The sequence below is a fragment of the Cryptomeria japonica genome, chromosome 5 (genome assembly GCF_030272615.1).
Source record: "Cryptomeria japonica chromosome 5, Sugi_1.0, whole genome shotgun sequence".
NCBI lineage: Eukaryota > Viridiplantae > Streptophyta > Pinopsida > Cupressales > Cupressaceae > Cryptomeria > Cryptomeria japonica.
Window position 1 is genome coordinate 177673880 of NC_081409.1, and position 25203 is coordinate 177699082.

At 36.6% G+C, this 25203-nt stretch overlaps 1 protein-coding gene across 1 annotated transcript in view; it reads left to right on the forward strand.

Moving 5' to 3' along the window:
- LOC131073309 (protein disulfide isomerase-like 5-4) overlaps window positions 1–25203 on the forward strand; it is a 125251-nt gene that overhangs the window by 8191 nt on the left and 91857 nt on the right. The window contains exons 2-5 of the mRNA XM_058009716.2: window positions 208–298; window positions 696–790; window positions 1637–1694; window positions 17974–18167. Coding sequence (XP_057865699.1) covers window positions 208–298; window positions 696–790; window positions 1637–1694; window positions 17974–18167 — 438 coding nt within the window. The remainder of the gene's footprint in view (window positions 1–207; window positions 299–695; window positions 791–1636; window positions 1695–17973; window positions 18168–25203) is intronic.

Consider the following 25203-nt stretch of genomic DNA (forward strand, 5'->3'; position numbering starts at 1 on the left):
ATTATGTTCAAATTGAAATGTACTACTTGGTTAATGTTGTATTCCTTTCTGTGGTCCAGAAAGAGAAGAGAATGACAAATATAAATATGGAAATCTGTGATTTTATAGTTTTCTTGTATTAGACTTTTTATCAATTGTTTTTGTTTTATGCCTTTAGAAAGTCCATTTGATGATATTGATATCAAATATATTTATGTATTACTGCAGAAAAATTCCTCGAGATCTAACGGAGGCATCTTTATCCGGGGCAGGTTTATCCATAATTGCAGCATTTTGTATGATATTTCTGTTTGGAATGGTAATGTAATCTTGTGGATCATGTTATCGGAGTACTTTCATTACTTAACTTACGTGGCTGATTTTGAGAGTGCATAACTGTTTAGTCATTAGTGGTAATAGTCTGGTAACTATGCCTTTCATAGTTAGGAGATCAATAGGCATGCCACATTTAGTTGTTTTTTGGATTGCTTTATTTGTGTGTGAGATTTTATGCATATTACTGCATGTTTTCATCATATCTTGTACAGCTTTTTTTAGGTTCTGTTTCCAGTAGGCAGTGTATTTATACGTTTGCATGTTGATAGAAAACCATTTGACTTATATTATGATCTGAGAGGCATGGAAAAAGAATGTGTTGCCTATATTTTTACATCAGAAAAATGTTTAATTTAACTTTTTATCTTTTATATTTTCAGGAATTGAACAATTACTTGTCAGTTAGTACTACAACGAATGTTGTTGTTGATAGAAGCCAGGATGGAGAACATTTACGAATTGACTTCAATATAAGGTATATTGAAGCCTAAGAAAACTTGAGATACACTCGAAGTGCATTAATTTATTTATATCTATTGTTGAAATTTTAAGTGTATTAAGGTTTTTCCCCCTCTGCTGTTATTTTTTTTTTGTTTATCTCCTGTGCAAAGCATCTTGGTCTTGTGTACCATGTCATTATCTTCTTAACAAATTTATTCTATTGCCCATATTTTTTTTAATAATTTCTTAAGTAGATTCTCTTAAATAGATCATCTATTTTAGAATTTGCTTATATAGTTTCTTTTTGTTTATTTCCGTTGTATTTAATGTGAATACTTGAAGGTGGATGCTGCAGAAATATATACTGTTTTTATTTCATATCATTATTATGACTGTTATATTGTGTAGAAATAGATAGCTTTCTCTAAAGCAAATATTTTATAACATTTCAGTATCTAAGGATAAACATTCAGTATAATACTGCTTAATAATTTGGGTTGGAATCTTTGTCTTTGTTCTCAAGAGAATGCATTTGTAGATTTCTTGAACCATTGAAACATAGTTTTGATCAATCTCTTTGAACCACACGTTACATTAAAAAGTGAGAAAGATTGAGCCAAGATATATTGTCCTCATGGTAGAATACAATAAGTTAACCATGTTGAAAAGTGAGAAGGGTGACTGTAGATTTTTCTATGGTCTGCCACTTGTGCTTATGATGCATTATGTTCCATATTTGCATGCTGTTTATGTCTTTCTAATCTTCATCTGCACTTTAAAATTTTCAAGAAATAGTTATGTTAATATGTAGAAGTATTTTACCTATTTTCAGCCATCTGATTCATCATTTTTTTATTTGTTTTGGTGACTGTTGTTGCAGTTTTCTAGCTTTGTCGTGTGAGTTTGCTTCAGTTGATGTGAGCGATGTTTTAGGCACGGTAAGTCATTTTCTATTCCATTGTCTGATTATTTAAACCAGGTTAGATTGATACTTTATTTTCTTACATTCCTTCCACACAGTCTTGATTCCTTTTTTCAAAGGTAAATAAGATTTATTTATAACAGGATAGTTCCTATTTGTGGTACCCCCATACATGATAACTACAGGACAGCACAGATCCTGGAGTTGATTCCTTCCAGACAGGCTGCTTTATAAACTAGGATAATCCCCCTTAAAGCTGCTCGAGATCCATCTTGTGAGCAATTAACATTGACTCATGACATAAAGCTGTTCCCTTGGGTTGAACATTTTTTATAATGGGATGGCAAATTCTCTCACAGAGAATACAATCTGTCAATGTTGCTTGGACTAAAACCAACATTAACAAGGAACCTGTTGAGGTGGTTCTGTTGATGAGGATGAGTTAATATTTATTTAACCGTACATTTTCTTTTAATAAAGTACCCAGCATCAAAACAAGAAAGTCTCTTACCCTAGAGGAGCTTGAGGCCTTGCAACTGGCTGAAGCTCAAAATGTACCTTATGAAAACAGGAAAACTAAAAACTCTCAACAAAACAGTTTGGAGGGCAATAAAAAACATCCTAAGAAGTCCGAGATTTCCATTTCGACCAATAGTCTGAATGATGGTACAGTTTTTGCAACTCTGTTGGAAGCTGAGAGGCTTCAGATATCCTGCAAACCATGTGAAGCTCTTGGAAAAGATCCCTCCCCAAAGCAGATGCTTGACATATTCAAGTATGGAAGTTTCCAATGCAACTCTTATAAATATATATTGTATGCGAGATGGCTGGGGTTGAGAATAAGTGGAATTGAATGCTTCTCAAATTAAAAATTCAAATCCAGTAAAGCAGAGGTAATCCTAATTGAAGAAACCTGAATCAGCAACTTGGAGGAGATCAGCAAGTGTATGCATGTAAGTAAGAAATTGGGCAGGAGGTTTAGTCAGTTTATTGAATCTTGCAAAAGTGTAAGCTTAAATTTTATTAAGTTTCTGTTTTCTTGGGGACTAGCATGAGAATTCACTTCCATAAGATATTATCAGCCTCTGTATACATTCCTGTTGAGTTAAAAAATGAAACCATCTAGGACATTGGTCATTGGATTCTGAACACCAACAACAGTTTATTCATGGGAGGTGATGTGAGTCTACCAGGAAAAATGTCTGCAGGAAAGGAGAATCTGAAAAGAGTACTGCTAGATCAACTGTGTCCTCATTGTGGATGATGACATGAACTAGGATTTATCTAAGGTATACACATAGTATTCCAGGCATAAAGGTAAGATATAAATGGCTGAGAGCAGGTCCAAGACTCCAATTGGTCTATGGTGGATTGGTTTTCAACCCAATGAATGAAATGATGGCAGACATCTTCTCCTTGATGATGAAAAGTTTGACCTTTTCAATTGTATTAAGTAATTGGAGTAAAGGATAATGAACTAGACATTGAGAGGGAGTGATTAGCATAATTATTGTTTTGGGATCTGGATGACCTTGTTAATCATTATTTATTGTAATTAGTAAGGTCACAACTTAATCTTGAGAGTTTTGTGTTTTAAATTACCTTAGTGACTAGATTTGCTCTTGAATGCAATAAGTAGGAATGGGATGCTTGTGTGACAAGTGACCAGGACCTAAGAGAAATTGACATTTTGTTTGAGTTGTGCAATGGTGGTACTTCATGCCATATACTGCCTTCACTACATGCTTCAGAGCCTTCACTAGAATACATGGTCATATTAGAAAGCTCTTAACACCTCTTTGTGTTTGCTGCACAACTGTGACAATGCCAGCTTTGTTCTGTGCAAATATTCAGTAGCATTGTTAGAAAAAGTCGAGAAAAAAAAAATTATCTGATAGAAGGCAACCAATTGTGTTTCTTGTAATTGTCACAACATCCTCTCATTTTCTGCACTGTATGATTATTAATAATATAATATGACAATTCATCAATAGAGAGAAGCGTACTATGGAAGATAGGCACCTTATGGCATACAGTTGACCTCCTGGATTTTGTATAGAACTTTTCCATAATACAATCTTACAATTTGCAATTCTAGCATGGTGTCTTACTGTTTTTGAACTCTCCCTATTGAACAGCACTTGACTAATATTCGTAATGTAATATTCTTTCATTTGCTTTCGTTCATAACACATTTGAATCCTTTTAAGTGTGTATCCAGTGGGCAAACCATGCCCAGTTCAGTATTATAAAGCAATGTTCACATCGTCTTGTAGTGTTATTGGAGCTTCTCATATGAATCCTTCTATGGATTTTGAATGCTCCTCACATAAGGTTTAAGTATAGCATTTTTGGTGTTGAGATTTGCAACTGTTTATCCTACCTTACTTTCTGATCTTAGAAGAAAGCAGAAAAAATTATGCTGAAGACACCGACTCCAGAAATGTTTCATAAGATGATAAGAGTATAAATTCAGCGATACAGGTATGATTTGGAACATAACTATTCACAAGAAAAATCTGGGATCATTAATCATTCATACATTGTAGAGTGCATTCAATCCCTATCACATCCATTTTTATTAACAGATAACCATGTGGAGGCCAAATACCATGTAAGGTACAGGTCAATTTTGATATTCCTTTTTCTTTAAGGAAAAATAGATGTTGATGCTCTAATGATTAAATTAATCCTAAGTTACTGAATCAAAATAGGGGATGGGTATGGTATGCTGGCATGGCAAATTTTTTTAGTGGGGGTGGGTACTTCCTAGATACATTCATACAAAAAGCATATGAAAATTATAAATCATAAATATATATATATTTGCAGCTCAAAATCTGGAGTTAAATTCAAAATACTGCATATTATGCATATGCTAAAGAAAACTACCATAGATATTACAAATTTGAAATACAATATACTAATATATTTAAAATACCTATACATAAAGCTAAAATATTATAATACATATAATATAAAATTGTAAGTGTCTATATGTACAACAAAAGTAAAACATATGTGATAATATATAAAGCTAAAATATCACATAAATTTTAAAATGTTATAAAGAGCATTCTATTTATTATAGTTTAGCTGTAGTTATCTGCAGCTCATTATATTATTCATATTTTAGTTTAGTTGGAGGTTATTGAGCTGTGTAGATTTTAAATTTTTAATCCTTGAACTTTAAAGCATAAATATTAATGATTAGTACCTATTAGGCTGTTTATTGAAGAAATCTGATGGCCATCCCTTGAAAATTCTGTTGCTTATTTTGTTGTCACTTCTTTTTTCATCTGTGGAACATAAAACTCATGAAATCACAAACAATTTTGTTGTTTTGGGCTTTTTGGGGAGTCAAATACACAACATAAGTCAAACAAAAACACCTCAAAAATTGTAATTGGAGTTTTGAATAATGTAAGAATCGTATTTCATGGCCTAGAATTTCTTGGGTTTGATGGATGATGAATCCAACCATTTTGACGGGCAAAAATCCGAACCTTGTTTGAATCCACAAATGATTTGAACCAAGATCTGGTTCTGGGATGAATCACACTTGCTGATTTGGTAAACCTAGGATTAACCACATTAGTTCATATTATGCAGTCAATCAGTTTTTGTGAAGAAAAGATCACCCTTTTTTCCCCCATTAGAGTTTCATTGTCAATAAAAATGGTGTAATAACTATACTATTCATGAGGATGATCTTACACTTGTGGGTACCTAAAGTGGTTTTGTCATAGCCTTGAAAGAAACCGATTAACTATTTGAATCTATGATGACTAGTATGTCAAGTAATCCCTATTTCCTCGAGGTTGGGATGAGTTTTTCAAGAGTATACTGACATATTCCATACTTCTGATTTCCAAGTTGAATATTCAAGAGTCTATAAAATCTCCATTTAAACTAAAGTAGGCTTGAGGCCATATATTCAGACTGATATGGACATTTTCCATTTTTCTTAGGAGAAGCCTACAAGGATACTTGAAAAGCAGAAGCATTAGCCAAGCATAAGTCTAAGGCTGAAGATTCAAAGTCCCAATAATAATCTGATTTCCCATATGTTGGTGGTTCAAGATTGAACTTGCTGATTGTTTTATCTCCAATTTTGAGAAGCACGTTACTTGTTAGTGTCTCTTGGTGTATTAGATTACACCTTTTCAAGATGGAGCCCTTTGTGTTGTAGTGCCATTAGAGGCATGTAATGTTTTACTTGGACAACCATATCATTTCAAGTGCCATGCAATCTATTTAGTCACAAATATTGATAAGGATAGATGTTGGTTATTGGGAGTAGATCATATATTTTCACTCATCAATTCCAAAGTGCAACAACTAATCAACTCTAGTAAGAATTTTGGCTCTTGAGGGTGAGACTTAAATGCAAGAAAGACATTTTTGTAGTACATGCTAATGCCACCTCCCCTTCAACAGAATTGCAATTGAGAAAAATGTTGGAAGATCACAAGAATATTTTTCAATCCACTATTCAAGTGTTTTAACAAACCACCGTACTCTTTCTTTTGATTTTTGCAATATTAAGATGCAATGCACTGTCTTCAACACTTTTTGATCGACGGGGGAGGTGAGAGCATACCGTGCTCCAACCAAACAACTTATCTAGATGAATGCAATTACATATGAAATGGCGACAAGCCGATTGGAAGATGCAGGCAACAAAGCTAGCCTAATCAACGCCTCTTCTGTGGACTGCGCAAAATGACACACAAGTGGCAAAGCTATCCTATCGACACCTCTTTGGAGGATTGCGTGTATGCATGCAACTCCACTGGCAGAATTTCTAACTTGATTCGGACCAAATTGGTCGATATTGCTAGCTTGTTCATACCAAAGTAGGCTGAATGTAAAATACTATAGCTGTTGGCTGTAAACCATCAACTTACAAAATGAAGATGCATTCAAATGAAAGACTTCAGTGGTACTAGCACCCAGGGTTTACACTATTTAGATAAAATGATGCAAAGGTTTGATTACAAATTTGGATTGCTGCAACATCCAAACTGAAACCAAATAAACATAGATAACAATGTATTCAAGTACCCAGCATGAAGTATGATGACACGAGGCTGATGTAAGTCTGATATCGCTCTGTAATTGCTGTCATTTTGTCAAACAGGTCTGATACACACTGAAACATAATACAAACACTACTGTTTGCTGATGCAACACTCCCAAATTGAAGGAAACACACCCAACATTGAAGCAACAACTGAAAGGGCTCTCCAAACTATCGACATCCATATGCACTAGAATGAATCTTTGTAAGTCTGAAGTAGATAGCAGACTAGATATAGGTTTGAAATTGAGGTTAATTGCTGCTGGTACATGTAGTACAAGAGGAACATAGGTCTTAGAAACCCATCAAAACTTCATGGAAACTCACAAGTTCAACGCCAAAGTGATAGGACTGAGGTTAGGATTCCTAGGTGCCATCAAAACACCCAAAAATCAGAAGGAAACTGCAGCGCTTCACCTGGAGACTCACATGCCCCCTTCTTGTATGGTACAACCTCATCAACATGGCATGGCCCCTTAAACTTCACAAATTTCATCACTCAGTAGTGTTGATGTGTTCTTGTGACACCATGCAAAACAGAATACAATACTAAGTATTCTATCCTCTCTTGAACAAAATCTCCTCAAATTCTAAACTTCGTGATCATACGAGGTGACTCCAAGGTTTCAAATGTCAGGTCTTGACGTGTGTATAAGCTCAATGGTTGATGTGATTTGTTGGAATAACAAGGGGACTTACGTTGTACATGAATGTTGCTGGATCATGAAGAATTAACTCAAAAAACAAATAGCAAAAGGAATTGAGGTTTAAGAAAGCTAATCTAATCCTAAGAATGTAGGAACTAATTGTTGATTAGGTGTGACCAAATTGAGCTTTGTTTTGCCATCAAGGAACAACCTCACAAAACTGGTGCAATCTCCTAAGGATAAACGAATGATTTTCACATCACCAATGCACATCAACCGCACAAACAATGAGCATGAAGTAATAGAAGTTAAGCTTTCACACAAATTCAGTCGACTACACATTGCAATTTGCAATCAACAAATTACAAGTATTATGAACATTAGGTACACCATTAATCAACAATGATATCTTCCATTCATCTAACCAATTTTAAAGCAAATGAGAAGTAGAGACCATGCAAATTGTTGAATCAATACATGAAATTCACCATATCTTCAATGAAAATAATATGCTTCTTGCAACGTCGTCTTGGCAACAATCTCCTTTTCTCCTAATCTACTCTAGCTATCTACTATCTTCTTAATAATTAGTAATCTTTACAATTAGAGGTTCAAGCCTTTTATAGTGCTCTCAATACTATTCAATGGCCAAGATTACAAGATAAACCCTAATTAGGGTTAGTTATAACAAATTCCCTCTTGGCCAATGAAGATACTACAATGATTTGGATACACGTCCTCTTCTGAGTGTGCACCAATAGGAATTGAGTTTAGGTACAAAAAATAATATTTGATAGTTTGCCATGTGTCACTATCTCCATCTCTTGAATGAGTCAGGTTCAACGAACTTGGACGTCTTGATGTGGCACAACTTGATTGGCTTGATGATGAGTAGGAGGCCACCTCAACACACACATAGCATGTAGATCTTCACAAGGTGTTTGTAGTTGAGCAATATCTCTTGATACTCAACATTATCCAAGCTCGACATGATGAGTTGATGATGGGGGCATATTCCCAAATTGTTTCATCTAAGTGATCAAGCAAACCTTCTAACTTTGCATAACTCTTCTGAAACTATCTCTCGATCACCTTTTGTATTTCAATCCTCTAACTTGGGAATCTACCTCCTTGATGCACTTCACCCTAATTATGTTTGACTCTGACTTTGTGATACCAATGCTTGATGTAGAACCCATTTGTTCATGGTGTACTCGACCTTGATCTCTTTTGTAGCTTTGACTTGAATACCTTGCCTAGATGCAACTTCTTCCTCAGTCGGGATCATCTCCTTATACTGACAACTATTCTTGGATTTCCGAAGGAAATTCAAGATTGTTCCATATCTTCCTTTGTAAATCCTCATCTCATTGCTATGTTGCTTGATTCACCACCTTCATTTGATGTAAGGCAATGTCGCCATAATGATCTTGCATCCTCGCCATGTTGGTAGAGTAATTAGAATTGCGTTGAAAAGTCTTCCATCCCTTGAAGTCTCCTTCATGTCCCAGCTAATCTTCATCTTTGATCTTGTACATCTGGGTGGAGTCTTTCATCCCTGCTTCTTATCCTGAAAGACAAAACATAAATCAAGAACTATGCAAACAAAAGCTACTCTTCATACCCATAATGCATTGTTAATTATGCTTTCAAAGACAACTCCAATCTGGAAATGACAATCTAATGACGGAATTTGGCTTTGAAATCAGGTCTGGTCCCCAAATTTGTAAGTCTAATCCTCTACTAACAATGCAAATCAGTCTAATCTGCATCCTACTTCTTGTGACTGTAATTGTGACATTTCAATATCTTACTGTTCATTGGAAGAACTGGTACTTGGCTCTCATGTGTTGCCTACACTATTATGAATTCTTCCCTTATATTTACGATTTATTATTCTAGTGTATAATTGTGCTGATAAGACTTATTACCATGACAACATTGAAATAAAAAATAAAAAATAATTTTAGACCAAAATATGCAAGAATCCTATGTGACAATTTGATCACAGGATTACGAGTTTGACACCAAATATAGACTTAAATACAAACATTGATGTTAGTTTTATGATTGTAATTTCTAACAAAAGAAAAAGTGATGGCTATGGCTACACACTGTGAAAATGCATGTGTTGGCTATGTCGAATTTATCTAAGTTTATAATTTTACTTGCATCTAGGTGCTCTGAGAAAGCTGAAGCCTAATCAGAACCACCGTAATTTTAGTATCAGTATTCTCAAGGATCTTGAAAAATCTGTAGTGCTACACAAAGTAAGATCACGGGAATATTTATATAGGGTATAATGGTTGAGAAGTATTTCAGAAAAAGCTGTGTTTGATGGCATTTCCAGGACAAGGATGGTGGGACAGCAACATATATATATATATATATATATATATAGATAGATAGATAGAGAGAGAGAGAGAGAGAGAGAGAGAGAGAGAGAGAGAGAGAGAGATTTTTTCTACAAGTTGATGAACAGCAGGACAACAGTAATATAAGATGATGTCTGCAGAAGCCGGCATGCCAACCATATTCCAAAACTAAATTGTTTATTTGTACTTCTCAACAATACCGCACTGTACCAGACCATGGCAAATGCACCTTTAATCTGTTTTGCATCTGACAATAATAACCGACTCTAATACCATATCAAGAATTTTGAAGTTTGAGATTGATTTGAACAATGAAATCAGAAATCCAAATTATTACTGTTAGTGTTAACTGTTATATCATTAACAATGGATCTGAATCATTACCAGACCATGGCAAATGCACCTTTAATCTGTTTTGCATCTGACAATAATAACCGACTCTAATACCATATCAAGAATTTTGAAGTTTGAGGTTGATTTGAACAATGAAATCAGAAATCCAAATTATTACTGTTAGTGTTAACTGTTATATCATTAACAATGGATCTGAATCATGATATATTTGTTGCTGTTACACTCGAGTTGTTGCTGTCACTGCTATCATGATTAATTTTGCTGTTATTGCTGACATGATTTGTTTATTACTGTTGTTATAATGCTGACATGGTATGTTTATTAATGCTGTTATAATGCTGTCATGATATATTAATAGTCTTTTTGATGTTGTGTGTTGGTTGAAAATTTTGTACACCTGGGGATTTGCAGTGATTTCAGCCACAGTGTGTGAGTATGATACTCTCCTAATTTAGGGAAGACTCCCCCTATCTACAAACTAAACTAATCTAATATGGGTGAGACAACAGTCTTTCTTCTTCTTTCAAGAAAAACTATATTTTTTTCTCTTCATAGAAAAGTAATAGCAATTGGAAATAAATAACAACAGCAACTTATAAAGTAAAATGAGAGAGAGGAAATGAAGTTTTCTGAAAGCACAAAGGCTTCCGTCACCTCCTCCGGGACAGGAAAACAATATCAAGCGCAAAGTCTTGAATATCTGAAATCCTATCTACCCTTTTATAACAATAATTTTCAAGAACAAGTGCAAGTTACAATAGCACAAAGTCTACAAATATAACGCGCTTCTAAGACTAAAATGAAAATTATCACAAGCACAAAGTCTTGTAATACTTCACAACTTCAAATTGAGAACTAAAACTAATTTCACCTTTGATATCTGCAACACAAAGTCTGCAATTATTTGGGGTGAAGCTTTGTCCAATAGCCTTCTACAATCTTAACTAAGCACAAAGATATATCCCTCAATGACACAAGAACACAATGGGAGGTAAGCAAGATTTCAACACACAAGTCTGCAATTATTTGGGGTGAAGCTCTTTCCAATAGCCTTCTACAATATTAAGTAAGCACAAAGATATATGATATATCCCTCAATGACACAAGAACACAATGGGAGCTAAGCATGATTTCAACACAAAGTCTGAAATCTTACGCTTCTTTATATTACTTAGAAAATGACAATTTACAACTATAAAGCTCAAAGTCTTTGAGTATAAAATCTTGCAGAATTTACTTGCTTGCAAAAAGATAAGTAATACAATAGGTCCTCTCTAATATATATAGGAGAGGAGCCTTGAGAAAAGGTGGGAGGATCCTAACTAACTTGTGAAATTCTCTCAACCACCATGACTTATTCCAACTACAGTCCTAATCTAACTCAATTTGTAGTTGCTCTACATGTAATTACATTTTACAAAAGTGCAAGTGAAAAGTTCACTTGCAATTACAAAAAATGTCTTTACATGTAACTTGTCAAAAGCAAAATACATAAAACAAAAACCAAGTGTCATGGGACACTCTTTATTCCTTCTCATTTGTAGACATGAAAGACTGGAAACTGCTGATTGACCTTTGCAATTATTTGGATCGGGCCTTGAAGTATTCTTGGCAACTGCAATAGTCTTGATAATCACATCAAAATACCTCATTGTTGCTTCCTTATGTTCTTCAAGAACAATTTTCATCTTATCAAAAAATACTTGACAACTCACAAACTTATGGATTGAATCCACAACAAACTGTTCTGCTTCTAGTTCCTTGCGGAGTCTTGAAACCATCTCTGCAAGTACCTCATCTACTGCAAGTAACTCTCCATCTGAATTTAGAATCTTACAAGACATTTTATCAAAATTAGAAAGTACGTCTTGTTCAACCTTGCCACTCATCTCAAGTGTTACCAAAACATCTTTGATGAGTTCTTTAACAACCAACGATTTGTTTGTCAAAAGTTCATCAAATTCTATGTACTATTTTCTGTCAGATATAATTAGATTATTGCACAGTACCGCTAACTTAATCTGATCCATTTGATGCTAGATCTTCAAATCTTCTTCAATTGAGCTAAGACTTTGCTAAAAACTTCCAGAATCTCATTCAATTTGGTTCTTGCTGCTCTAATGCTGCTCAAAACATGCAACGCCTTCTTCAGTACTTGGGTACTTTGATCAATCAACTGATCAACCCAGGTATCAATTGCTCTGGCTTTCTGAGCAACCTTTTCCAATTGTTTGATGAATTCTTCAGAAGTAGAGAAGGTCAATGGATCAACTTGCTCTGAAGAATTTGTTATCTTTTGAATTACTGTAATGAGCTGTGAATTCTTCTCTTTAAGCTCATTCTTCTTTGCGAGTAATTCATCATAATTTTGGACCAAGAGGGCTATTGAATCTGTGGCATCACGCCTGACACCTGTATGCGTCTTCTTACCAAGTTCTATCTTGGTGAGCCTATAATCTAACTGTTGCATCTCTTCTGGTGGCTTTGCAACTAGTGGCTCTGCTACTTCTACATACTTTATCTTATTCTTATCCACCACCACCTGCGAAACTGTCTTTGCTTTCTTCATGGCTCTGGGCTTAAGTTTTGCAACTTGCGAAAAATCAAAGATATCTGGAGAAATGTCTTGCTTCTTCCTCTTTGGTGTGATCAAACTCAGCCAAGGAGTTAGTTCTAATGAGCTTGTATTTGAGACAACAACTGTGGTTTCTAAAGGAACAAGCTCTACCTATACCACAACAACAATTTTTTGCTCATGTGGTAACTCACTACTTGCCTCTGTCATGAACTTCTCAAAGTTCAAAGAAGAAGTAGCAACCTCTGGAAGAGAAACACTGGACATGGCCACATAAGAAGGATTTATCTCAAAAACATTCTCAAGGCTGCCATGAGACATTTTAGCAGATAATCCTATGTTAATACCAACAGATATACTTGGTTCCACAGGGTTTACATATACGGTGGAAAATGAATCTACAGCTGTGTCAACCGGAGACATAGGAACATCCAATTACAATTGTGGAATGGCCGTATGAAGAGAATTTGAGCCAACTAAAGGGGGTGATTCTGCAACATTCTCATCATTGGTTTTATCCTCGGCATCAACAACATGGATCTGCACTTGTGGTTTCTCCTTCCCTTTCAATGACACTTCTGGTGGAGGGATAACCAAGGCTCTACTCACTCGCAGCTTGATCCTTGTGCCAGAAGTATAAGCACCTTCCTTAGATTTGATCCTAAGTTCAGATCTTTGCCCAACAGGCCCAGCCAAGTCACTTCCATTCTCCACCTTGATCTTAATAGTCTTGACCTTATTATGCTTCAGCCAAGCATTTGTATTTGCAAGGATGGGTTGAAACCTATCAATGATAGTCACATTCTTTCTTCGAATATTGTGGGGAAGGAAGCGGAGCTTCTGCAACTCTTTGCTCTACATATTCAAGATCGAGGATTTTTCCATCATCTAGCATGCCCTCTGGAATTCTAGTTAAATCAAGATCCACAATTTGCTCCAAAGTCAACCTGCTGTAGTCATTCTCCTGATTTCTTCTTCAGTGCAGAGATCAACCTAGATGTCTTCCAGATGATGGACATGGGTGAAGGCCCTTTTGATCTTGTCTTTCATGCCTTGGGAGTCAAAATCTTTTCTGGCTATAAACTTCCTCAACTTGATTTCTTGAAGTTATGTCTCCATTGCCTTAGCCCTCGTTGAGGTATTCAAAGAATATCGACCAATTTGCAATGGATTATGTGAGGAAATGTTTATACCAAGTTTATGATTGGCGAGTTGTACTACATGAACTGCCATCAATTGTCTTGCCAATTCCATCAGGAGAACTTTATCTGTAGGATACGAGGTAACATGTATGGCTGTCCCTCAAAACATCCAACCCTCATATATGTGAAGGTTGGGAACTGCAAAAGCAAACATCCATACTCATTCACCTTCTTCCATGCAGCCTCAGAAAGCCTCCTGTTCTTGAGCATCTTATCAAAGAGACACATGAAATGATCGAAAAATACGTCTTGCACTCTTCTGTAATGAGAAGCCTATTGGGCCTCAGAGTCAACTGATCATAATATTTCCATAATAGCATTAAAGATCTTTCACCCTTGGTAGAAAGACCAGGAAACTGTTTGAGTGACGCTGCAATATAAACCAAGTAAGAATTCATATAGAAAGTGAGAGTGTTAGGAACTTGTGACAGCTGATCACACAAGTTGTCACTGATAATTTCTCCCCAGAAGATGTGAGATGCATTCTTCCTCATGACCACGATGTACTTGTACATCTAGATCTCAAATACATTAGAATGTTTCAAACCCATGATTATGCTAAGAAGCGTGATCACGTCACCCACTTCTTCAATGAAGTCACATCTATACAATTTAGGCCATCTCGAGAAACAAGTCCGAGGAGTTTTCAGCCATTTTGCATTAATGTGCCTCATACATTCTGATCTCCTCTGATTATAATGATCCAAGGCACTTTTCATGGTTATGTCAGCATACACAGGAGATGCAGGAACTTTGAAGATTTTGTCTATTGTTTTTGGATCTAGTCTTATAATTGCATTCCCGTTCTCATCTCTGATTGTTCTCGTTTCTCAATCAAAGTGAGCAGCACATGCGAGAACGAACTCAAGTTCTAAGGTAGCCACTGGAAATGAAGACATTAGATGGATATGACTGTTCAGGAGCAGCTGCATCCCATGTGTTGGCGAACATTCCGTTCTTTCCAAAAACTCAGACATGTCAACGTGTCCGATCTGTGTATCCCGGATCTCATCAATGAGAGAGACCACTTGTGTGGGAGCAACCTCATTCTAGTACTTGTCATACTTGTATTTCATCTTCTTGTTTGATGGTGAAGATGTCTCTCCCAACATTGAACAACAATCTGCAATACTGTGATGAAAACTCGAAAGGGTAAGAACATCTTTTGCTGCAACTGGAGATTCCATAGTCTTTAAGCCTTGAAAACTAATGCTCATATCACAACTTGGGAAGGGTTTCAATATGAAAAAACTTGGTTTGACTCAAAGATGCTTTATGGATAATCTCAAACAGCGATGGGAAGGCAAATCGGATCTCGTGAGGATGACTGCAAGTGGAAGAACTTAAACAGTTCGCAATTGTAATCAGGTCTCCATGACCCAACTGCAAGTGAAATAATGAAGTTTGAAGGCAAACAGTGATGCATACTTGCAATAAGAGGTGTGAAACTCGACTACAAAGGGATAATACATGGCATGACATTTTGAAAAACATCTTGGCATGAAGGGAAATGACTGCAAGTGATATGGCAAAGGGGAAATGATCATTTTATGCACTTGCAGTTGGGTCTTGGGGACCCGATTGCAAGTGTACAAGGAGGGCAAAGCAATATATTTTACTTGTAGTCGGGTCTCCAAGATTCGACTGCAAGTGGATATGATTTGTATTTCAAAAAATACTTGCCTTTGCCATAAGAAGACCCGATTTTACTTTTGAGGCAACTTGGGGAAGTAAATGTATCAAGAGTTTATTTGTAGTTGGGTCTCAGAGACCTGACTGCAAGGGAAAAGGTATATGCATTTGCAATTCAAAAACTTGCAATAGTATGTAGTAGGTTCGATTCTTTAAGACGTCAAAACACATGGAACACAATAGTTCCTCTTTTCAACAAGAACTCCATGTGGGGGGGAATGATATACAAAGGGCATACTTGTAGTCGGGTCTCAGAGACCCAACTACAAGTATGAGTCTTTTTATGTTATGCCAAAAGACTTGCACTTGAAAATGGAAGACCTGATTGCACTTGATAGAAGAACACTTGTAATCGGGTAAAGTGAACCTGATTACAAGTAACTAAACTTGCATATTTCATAAACACAAAAAGAAGATGCAAAGATGCAGGCTTCATCAACAAAACAAAGCAAAGGGGAAAGATACAAAATCCGCTACAAAGCTAAGCATGAAAATGCACAAGAAAACACAAAAATCATAACACAAACCACCAAAGAAAAGACAAGAAAAATCATACCTGAAAGAGAAAGACGTCTAAACCAAAAACGCGAACTTTGAAGGAAGAGCAATGATTCTTGGATATGTAACTTCCAAGAACTCTTATAACCGATTTAGGAAGGGAGACTCCTTTTAGAAAGCGATTTCCTTGCTCATGAATGCAAAACCAATTCTCCAACAAAATTGGAGTTCGCCATAGAATGAAAAGAGGAAAAAAAGGATTCATTCAAAACCCTTGTGATTGGGTTATGAACGCCTCAATACAAGTGGATGAAGAGTCTTCTTTTCAAAACAATAAGATGAAGCCCACAATCGGGTTATAAGAAGCCCGATACAAGTGCATTCTTCACTTGTTTATTAAAAATGGCTTCAATTGTAGTCGGGTCTCAAGGGCCCGATTACAAGTGAAGTTATTTTTAAAGCCTTTTAAAAGAATCGGGTTTCAAATGACTCATTACAAGTGAATTTTTACTTGTTTTTACCCAAAAGTGACTTAACTTGTTACGTAGAGGAAAAGACCCCCAACTTGCAGTCCAGGCCTCCAAACCCAATTTTGCACTAAGGATGCAAAAAGAAGACTTAAAAACAATTGGGAACTATCCAAAGAAGATTGAAAAGAGGCACACACCCAAAATAGGCAAGATTTGAAACAAATTTCAACCCTGGGAAGCATGCCAAAAGACTCAAAAGGATGAATTTTAACAAAAATTCAAAGGGGTTGCTCTCAATTTTTGATTTACAAAAATGAGGACAACATTGTGAATGATTTTTTTAAAACATTATAAAAAGTCTTGTTTTGCATGAGATGCATGGTCGTCCTTGGGACGGTTGAGGGGCGTCTGAGACGTCCCCAGCTGCCTCAGGGGTGGCTAGGCATCCCCTACGCATTTCCCGCCATCCCTGATTTTGGGGATGTGTTTGGGGATGTTTTGCATTTTCTCAATTCAGGGTGACGGCTAGGGGATGTCCCTAACATCCCCCCTGTCCTTGAAATGCCTTAGGGGATGGGGAGGGTGGTTTGAGGGGTAGGGATGTGTACTGTGTAACACAGAAAGAAAGGGTTCTGTTATCATTTACAAGTAATTATTTGACGGGCCAGTTGATCCTAATACATACTTTGGAAATTTGGAGAATGTCTGGTCATCTTATTGGGGACAAAGATGCCCATGAAACGTTTTAGTTGTGTTAACAAATATGATATGTTTATGTATGCCTACTACCCTGCTCATTAGGAAACAGGGAACGACATTCCCAAAACTGTATGTATCTCAATATTTTGTGGATAGTAAGGAAACCTTGATGAGGGTTATGCCTTTTTGATTGACTATTTCTTTCTAAATATCATTCAGAATTCTAACTTAGGCCATCTATGTTATTAAGGTATGTTGCGTCAGCCTTTCTCTTATTCTTTCCTGTAAACTCACCTTCTCTTCTTGCTAGCTATGAGTTCATACATTGTTCTATTGGTAAACATTAATCTGTTATTGTGTTGTATTTCACTATTATTCTGTACATGATATATTTATTAGCCTTTTATGATTCTCCAATCTTACTTAACTGTCACTTGAAAATTACCTATTGATAGGTTACAAATGGTTTGCATGGTATCCAGTTATTTTGTAGTGGTCTTCTTCCATACATGCCATAAATGAAGGCTGTCAATCTTGTTGCATTAGTACTTTATATATAAAGTTAGCAAAGCACGATTGCTTTAAGTTTTATGATATATTTGTTATTATTTAGGCTTTGAGTCTTTGACTATATTTTTTCCCACTCTGTTATTTGTTGGTCTAATATGGTTTTATTTCACCACTTATCTTTGAGTTGCAGAATAGGCTGAATATTACAAAAACAGTTCGCAAATATTCCATAAGTCCTGACATGAAGGTTACTGGGCCAGAATTTCATCCAGGACCTATTCCAGGTCTTTCAAAACATGAAGATCATGACGATGGAAGTTCTGAGGACCTTGGAGATGGATCTGTTGAGCTGAATGGGAAAAACTTTGATCGATATTCTCATGAGTATGCATATTCTTGATCTAGTAATATTAGTGATCATGATCTTTTGTGTCTAAGTATTTTTTAAAGAACATGAAAAGAGTTTCTTTGATTGCATTTTTAAGTTCATTAAATATTTTACAATTTTGGAGCTTATCTGTTAATTAAGAGAGCAGCATTCAATGGTTGCTGATAGAGATCAGGCTGTTTGCTTGTTTTCAAAATTCTGTATATTCCCTGTTTGTTATGATTTTGATTCTTCTACTAAATAGGAGTCTAATTCATGAATTAGAGTCTAATTGCATATATTATAATTTATTGTGCAATTTTGTAACATTTTGCTGTCACATCCTCTCACTGCAAATACATTTGCATGATTGTACACACACAGACACAGGCAAACATTTAGTTTTGAGTCTCTTTAACACTGGTGGTCATATAAATGTAGAGATTTGCAAGGTGGTTTACAACTTTAATCCCCACATGCTTCATTACATTTGCTTTGTAAGATTGGGCTATAGAGCAGTTGATAATGGTACGTAATCATTGAGTGGTATTTAGTAGGTTCTTAGGTTTTCTCTTGTTAAGTTGTCCTAATAAGGAACTTATGGATTTCTTATACTCAATTATGAATATAGAATCAGGGACTAGGGATTCACTTTGTGATCATCATTGGGGAGTTTTATCTTGGAGTGTTATATGTGGAGGCCACCCCCTTGAGACAGGCCACCTTTCATATTACGTGATATCAATTGTTTCTTATTTCAAATATGTTCTTTTATTGTAATTTTTCTCTCTTAGTCAATTGTTGGGTGGTTTGCATTATAGAAAGATCATTATGAGTGGTATCAAAGCAACAATTTGGACAACAAATCTGCAGTGGAGAGGCAATGATTGAGAGGTGTGACCGAAAAATCAGGTTTTCTTTTTAAATAATGTTTTCCATGATTAAGTTTATTTTTGGGATTATGCCCTTCTCATTCTTTGTACCTTTGTTCTTCTGTCTTTTTGCTCATTTTCAGACCTCTTGAAATCTTGATTATCATTTTCAGGCTCTTGATAGTCAAAACTTTTGGAAAAAAACCTTATTTCAAAGTGGGGTGTATTTTGTTGTTCTAACTTCACTAGTGCACTCCAAGAGTTGCTGAAATTAATGGTCATTAGTTCATGTAATGTCCCCTTTTATAATTAAACAATTAAAATAATGTTTTAATTATTTAGTATGGTCATTAATTCCTAAGTGTTAAGTGACCACTTTTATGTCAATGGGCCACTTTATTATTTCCCAAGTTGAAAGTTTTAAAAATTAAAGGAAGGGAAATGTGAATAAGAGGGATGCTGAAAGGGAGAGTTTCTCAGAAGGTTATAAAAGAGCATTGAGAGGCTCTTTTGGAGGCATGTTGAGTTTTATTCTTTCTTTGCTTCTAACCCTTGTGGTTCCAGACTTTGGATTTGATCCAACTCAGCCTCATGAGGATGCAAACCCTCTTGGAAAGATCAGTTTTGGTGGTGAAACTATCCACCCTAGCTGATGTTGGTGGAGTCACACAGATTTCACAATTGGATTCAAAGTGGAGGTTTGGAAATTTTGTAAAGTCACATTTTGAGACTAAATTTGCTGCAGCATGTTGATTGTTGCAAAACACTAGGCGGGAATACGGAGAAGTATTATCTGGTATTTCTTTTTTTGTATGATCAGGGAGAAAGCTCAGTTCTTAGTTCTCAGATTGTTGAATATGCAGTAGATCATCTGTACGTGCAGTCTTATAATGATATGCCTGTGTTCAGATATAGAGTGGCATTTGCTGTTGTGAAAATGGGAAGAACTGAGCTGTTACTATTAATAAATGCATCTCTTACTTGTTTATGAACATCAGAACCAATCCATTTTTAATCTCTGCAAATTCTGAAACTCAACATTGTCTCCAACAAAGAGTGAAAGGTAAAAATTGGTTCAAATCCTTAAGGGATTTTACAGTTCATCTGAATGAGATGATTAGAAATATACATCACTTGTAACCTCTTGGACGTAACTCAATTTTGGGTCCCAACAATACTGTTGTTGGACACCTATTCCATTGAAATTGTGTTGTGGTGTTGATCACGATACATGTCTCCAGGAACCTTAGATCAATGACAACCAATACCAGCCAACGCAAACAAAGGCACAAGCATCTTGTGTTCATTGAGAACTCAATGGCCAATGGACTAGCAATAGAGAAATTAGAGGAAGAAGCTAATGCACATGAACAATTCATCAAGAACTAGGTCGATCTATTGAAAGGTGAAGTATGTACAGTTTTGGTTAGAGGAAACAAATAGTGAAATCTAAAGTGCTTCGCCCATCTTACATCCAATTTTTTTTATTAAATAGTGAGTGATCTATAGGGGCCTTTGACCAAGAAATGAAACATTTTTACAATGAAAACAAACATAATGGTTGACAAGGAGATCATATTCAAAAAACCAACAATATTACAAAAAGACAACCACCTACTACTTGAAAGCTACACACCAAAGGAAAAGGATGCTGCACCAGCCAATACCCACTAGCCAAAACCCTCTATGCCATCAAGTAAAAATGAACTTGTGAGACTCCTTAGTCATCTATCCCCCAATCAACTTCCATGCCCCAACACTGCAAAATCCTGCATTGTAGTAGAGTCCATGACTTATCTCCTCGCTAAGGAAGAAGTCCCTAGAGCTGAGATGTATAGAGGGGAATTTTATGCCATGGAATATTTCTAGGTGCTTTTGTGCCTTAACTAACTTCTCTATACAATAGAACAAGACTATGAAAGCATTGGACACTTCCAAATGCCCCTTAATGTGAGTAACCATTAAATTTTTGACAACCTTCCTCAAGTCAATGCTATAGGATTTTAGTTCCTATAGCTCCTGAAAAATTGCTTATTGCTTCATGCCTACATCTTGCAAGTCCACCAAAGGAGCCTTCAAAGATACTTCCTGGTTTAAACCTGTAGAAGGTTCTAGTTCTTCCCTCAACATATCAAAATCCTCAAAATGGAAGGAGAAAAATACTCATAGTAGCAATATATAGTTTACAAGGTTAGGCATTAATACTGCCATTTTTTGTAACGAATGCTTCACCCTTAATCCCATAGCATGCATAGGGATATGAGTAGTTGACTTGTGGCTACCATTCCTCTTAATTAAGCTATATGATCATTGAAATAATCTTATATAGTTAAATAAGTCTGCTTGGGTCGCATGCGAGGGATAAGTAGAGTATAAATAAGAGCTAGTGGTTAGTTTATCATCATCATATTGTGAATTGTGTTCTTCTCGGAGAGTTTTAGGAAGTTTTCCCCTCAAAGTGGCTTATTATTCTCAAGTATTATTTAGCATTTGCAGCATATGTCTATTATATTCTCTTGTGTAGGCTATTTCATTACAAGTACACGGGCATTATTTTGGCGCTCAAAAGCAAGATTCAAGGCGATTTGTTTTGACTCAAGAGGTCAAATTTTGAAATCACAATTTAGCAATTTTTTTCTTGGTTTTTGGCAAGTTTTTCAAGGCCATATTGAAGCTATCATTGTCCAGATTTGAGGCCATTTGGAGCAGATTTGATGGGGTTATTGCATCATTAGAGTTTCCACCTAATTCGTTCCCAAAGCTGCAAATCAGCGATTGGTTTCTTGATTTATGGAGGGATGATCAAGGATATATTGAGGGTGCTATAGTCTATATTCGAGGTCGTTTGGAGTAGATTCGAAAAAAATATTATGAAATTAGTCTCTACTAAATTTACTCTCAAGGTTGCAAATCAAGAAATTTCTTGGAGATTATTTCTGCTAACTGAGATCTAGGCCCTAGTAAGTCAAATTAAGTTATTGTGAAAAGTGTTTTGGTGGCATCATGGTGGGGGCTTCAACAAGAGGCAACCCCTAGTTGTCCCCAAAATTGGCAAAAAAATTTGCTGTCCCAGAAACTTGTCCCGTCGTCCCCGCATGCCCTCATCCCGGAAACTCGGGGTAACATATCTCTAGAATCAATACAACATAGGTTTGATTCGCTTTGTATGGAGATCATAGTCAACAATTTGCTGAAGATCAACTTCAATATGCTGAAGATTAACTTCAATATGCTGAAGGAACTTTCGAACTGCTGAAGCTAATCTTAATGGAGATATACACAATATGAATCGCTGAAGGAGAAGTGCAAATCTTCTGATGCTTATGGAGAGAACACGATCTGCTTGATGGTTGATACAAATTGTTGAAGGTGATGGAGAGAATGACACTATATACCAAACACGTCTTGCCAACCAACACGACTTATCTCAAAAGTTGGCTTCTTCATTAATAAACACGTCCTTTTGTTATGGATTAGTTTCATCATAATAAACACGTCTTTATTAGAACTGATTCGATCCCAAGAGACATTGCTTAATCAACGGTTAATTATCATTTGTTAACAAAATTGATTCAATGTAAAGTTAGCAAGGCATATAAATTGATCAGGTTAAATGTGTAAGGCTAATAGGACAATTACACATTTGCATTTGCTATGTCGGCCCTGAAGGAGTCCGACCATAGCTATTATCATCAACAATCCCTCTTAGCTAGGGAGGAATCCTTCTCAATATCTGAGTCACATAGTGACATCCACCATGGCTACTCCCAGAGGGTGGGTCCATCATGGCTACTTCCATGAATGGAAATGCAAATGAACATGTGCTTCATCACGGAGTCACTCAACATGATGACACTCACCATGGCTACTACCAGAGGGTGAATAAACACAAGTGCTGAGTCATGGAGTATCTCACATGATATCAACCATGGCTACTCCCAGAGGGTGGATCAATCATACCTACTCCCAGAGGGTGGACCAAGGGTTTTCACCTCAAACTTCTCTTTCATAGAGAAGAATGCACTAACAAGGGCTTGCACCTCAAACTTCTCTCACAGAGAAGAATGCATTAACAAGGGCTTGCACCTCAAACTTCTCTCACAGAGAAGAATGCATTATAATACATCACAAGAAATCACTGATGCTGAGACTCCCTCTCAGCAAGGGCTTCATTCTCCACAACTCCAAGCTTGTCTCGAAAATGCACAAACTTCACTTTGGCAAGAGGCTTGGTGAGAATGCCAGCTGTCTGCTCCTCAGTACAAATGTATCTCAACCGAACAACATTCCTTTGTACCATATCTCTGATGTAGTGGTATTGGATCTCAACATGCTTTGTTCTGTCATGGAACATTGGATTGACCGAAAGCTTCACACAGCTCTGGTTATCACAATGAATGGTAGTAGGCTCCAACGATTGTCCAAAGAATCTTGCAAGGAGCTTCCGAAGCCATACTGCTTTGCGAGTTGCCACACATGCTGCAATGTATCTTGCCTTTGCGGTGCTCAGTGCCACTGAAGACTGCTTCCTGCTACACCAAGAAATCATAGTAGATCCCAAACTGAAGCAACAACTAAAGGTGCTCTTCCGATCAGTAACACTCCCTGCCCAATCAGAATCAGAATAGCCTTCTAGATTCAGGTCCACACTGGAAGAATATTTCAAGCCATATCCAACTGTGCCACGCAAGTATCTCAAGATATGCTTGGCTGCAACTAGATGTATCTGTCTCGGTTCACACATGAACTGACTAAGTGCACTCACTGCATAGCAAATATCCGGTCTAGTGTTAACTAGATACATCAAGGATCCAATCAACTGCCTGTACATAGTAGGATCCACAAGATCTGAACTAGTTGCAGCTTCCCTCAATTTCTTCAAGTTAGTTTCCATCGGTGTGGACATAGATTTGCAATCTAACATTCCAAATCTCTTCAAGATGTCAATGGTGTATTTTCCTTAACTTAGGATAATCTCATTAAGCCTTTGGCATACTTCCAAACCTAGAAAGAAATGCATGAGTCCTAGGTCCATCTCAAATTCTAAATTCAACTCCTTGCATCTAAGGATGAGATGATCTTCCCCGGTAACAAATAGGTCATCAACATATAGTACCAAAATTAACATTTCACCATTGAATAGCTTGAAGTAAAGATTCGGATCAGCATCATTCTTGCAAAAACCCAAACCTGTTAAGTATATGTCAGTTCTTTCATACCATGCACGAGGAGCCTGCTTAAGATCATATAAGGCTTTCTTCAATTTGCATACATGAGACTATTTCCCATGAATCGCAAAACCCTTAGGTTGCTCAATGTAGACCTCTTCCTCAATCACACCATTGAGAAAAGCTGTCTTCGCATCCATCTGATGTGACTTCCATCCCTTAGCTGCTCCAATGGCAATGATGGTCTTGATGGAAGTATAGTGAGTGACATGAGCAAATGTTTCTTCATAGTCTATTCCCTCTTTTCGAGAGAAACCACGAGCCACAAATCTAGCCTTGTACTTCTCAATGCTTCCATCAGTTGCATGCTTAATCTTGTACAACCACTTGGAAGATACAACGGACTTCCCCTCAGGTCTAGGAACAAAATCTCACACATCATTCTTGATAATGGATTGATACTCTTCATCCATTGCATCTTTCCATACTTGCTGTTTTGAGGCTTCCTCAACACTGGAAGGTTCAGTCTCAATAAGATTACACATCAATGCAACATAGCTAGAGAATCTCTGTGGTCTTTTACTTTCTTTGAATGTGCCTCTAGGAGCTGCAAACTGTTCTGCCTCCTGCATAGTGTTTCTTGCCCAAAGAGGTCTGTTCTCTAGGCCCATCAGTGGGATCCAAAGGTTCAATTGGATCATCATTTGCAACAGGTTCAGTGGACTCACTCTGAATCTCAAGAGTATGATCAATGTCCATGTCTTGAGGAGTCTCATGATTTTCATCATCTATCTCCATGCAAGATCCCCTTGATTTTCTGAATGCAACATCTTCCTCAAATGTGACATCTCTGTTCACTGCTATTTGATTCTGTCCAAGAATGTAAATTCGGTAGGCTTTGGAGGTTTCACTATAGCCCACAAATATTCCTCTCTTGCCAGAAGGTTCCAATTTGGTTCTCTTGTCCTTGGGAATATGAACATACACTGGACAACCAAAGATTCTCAGGTGAC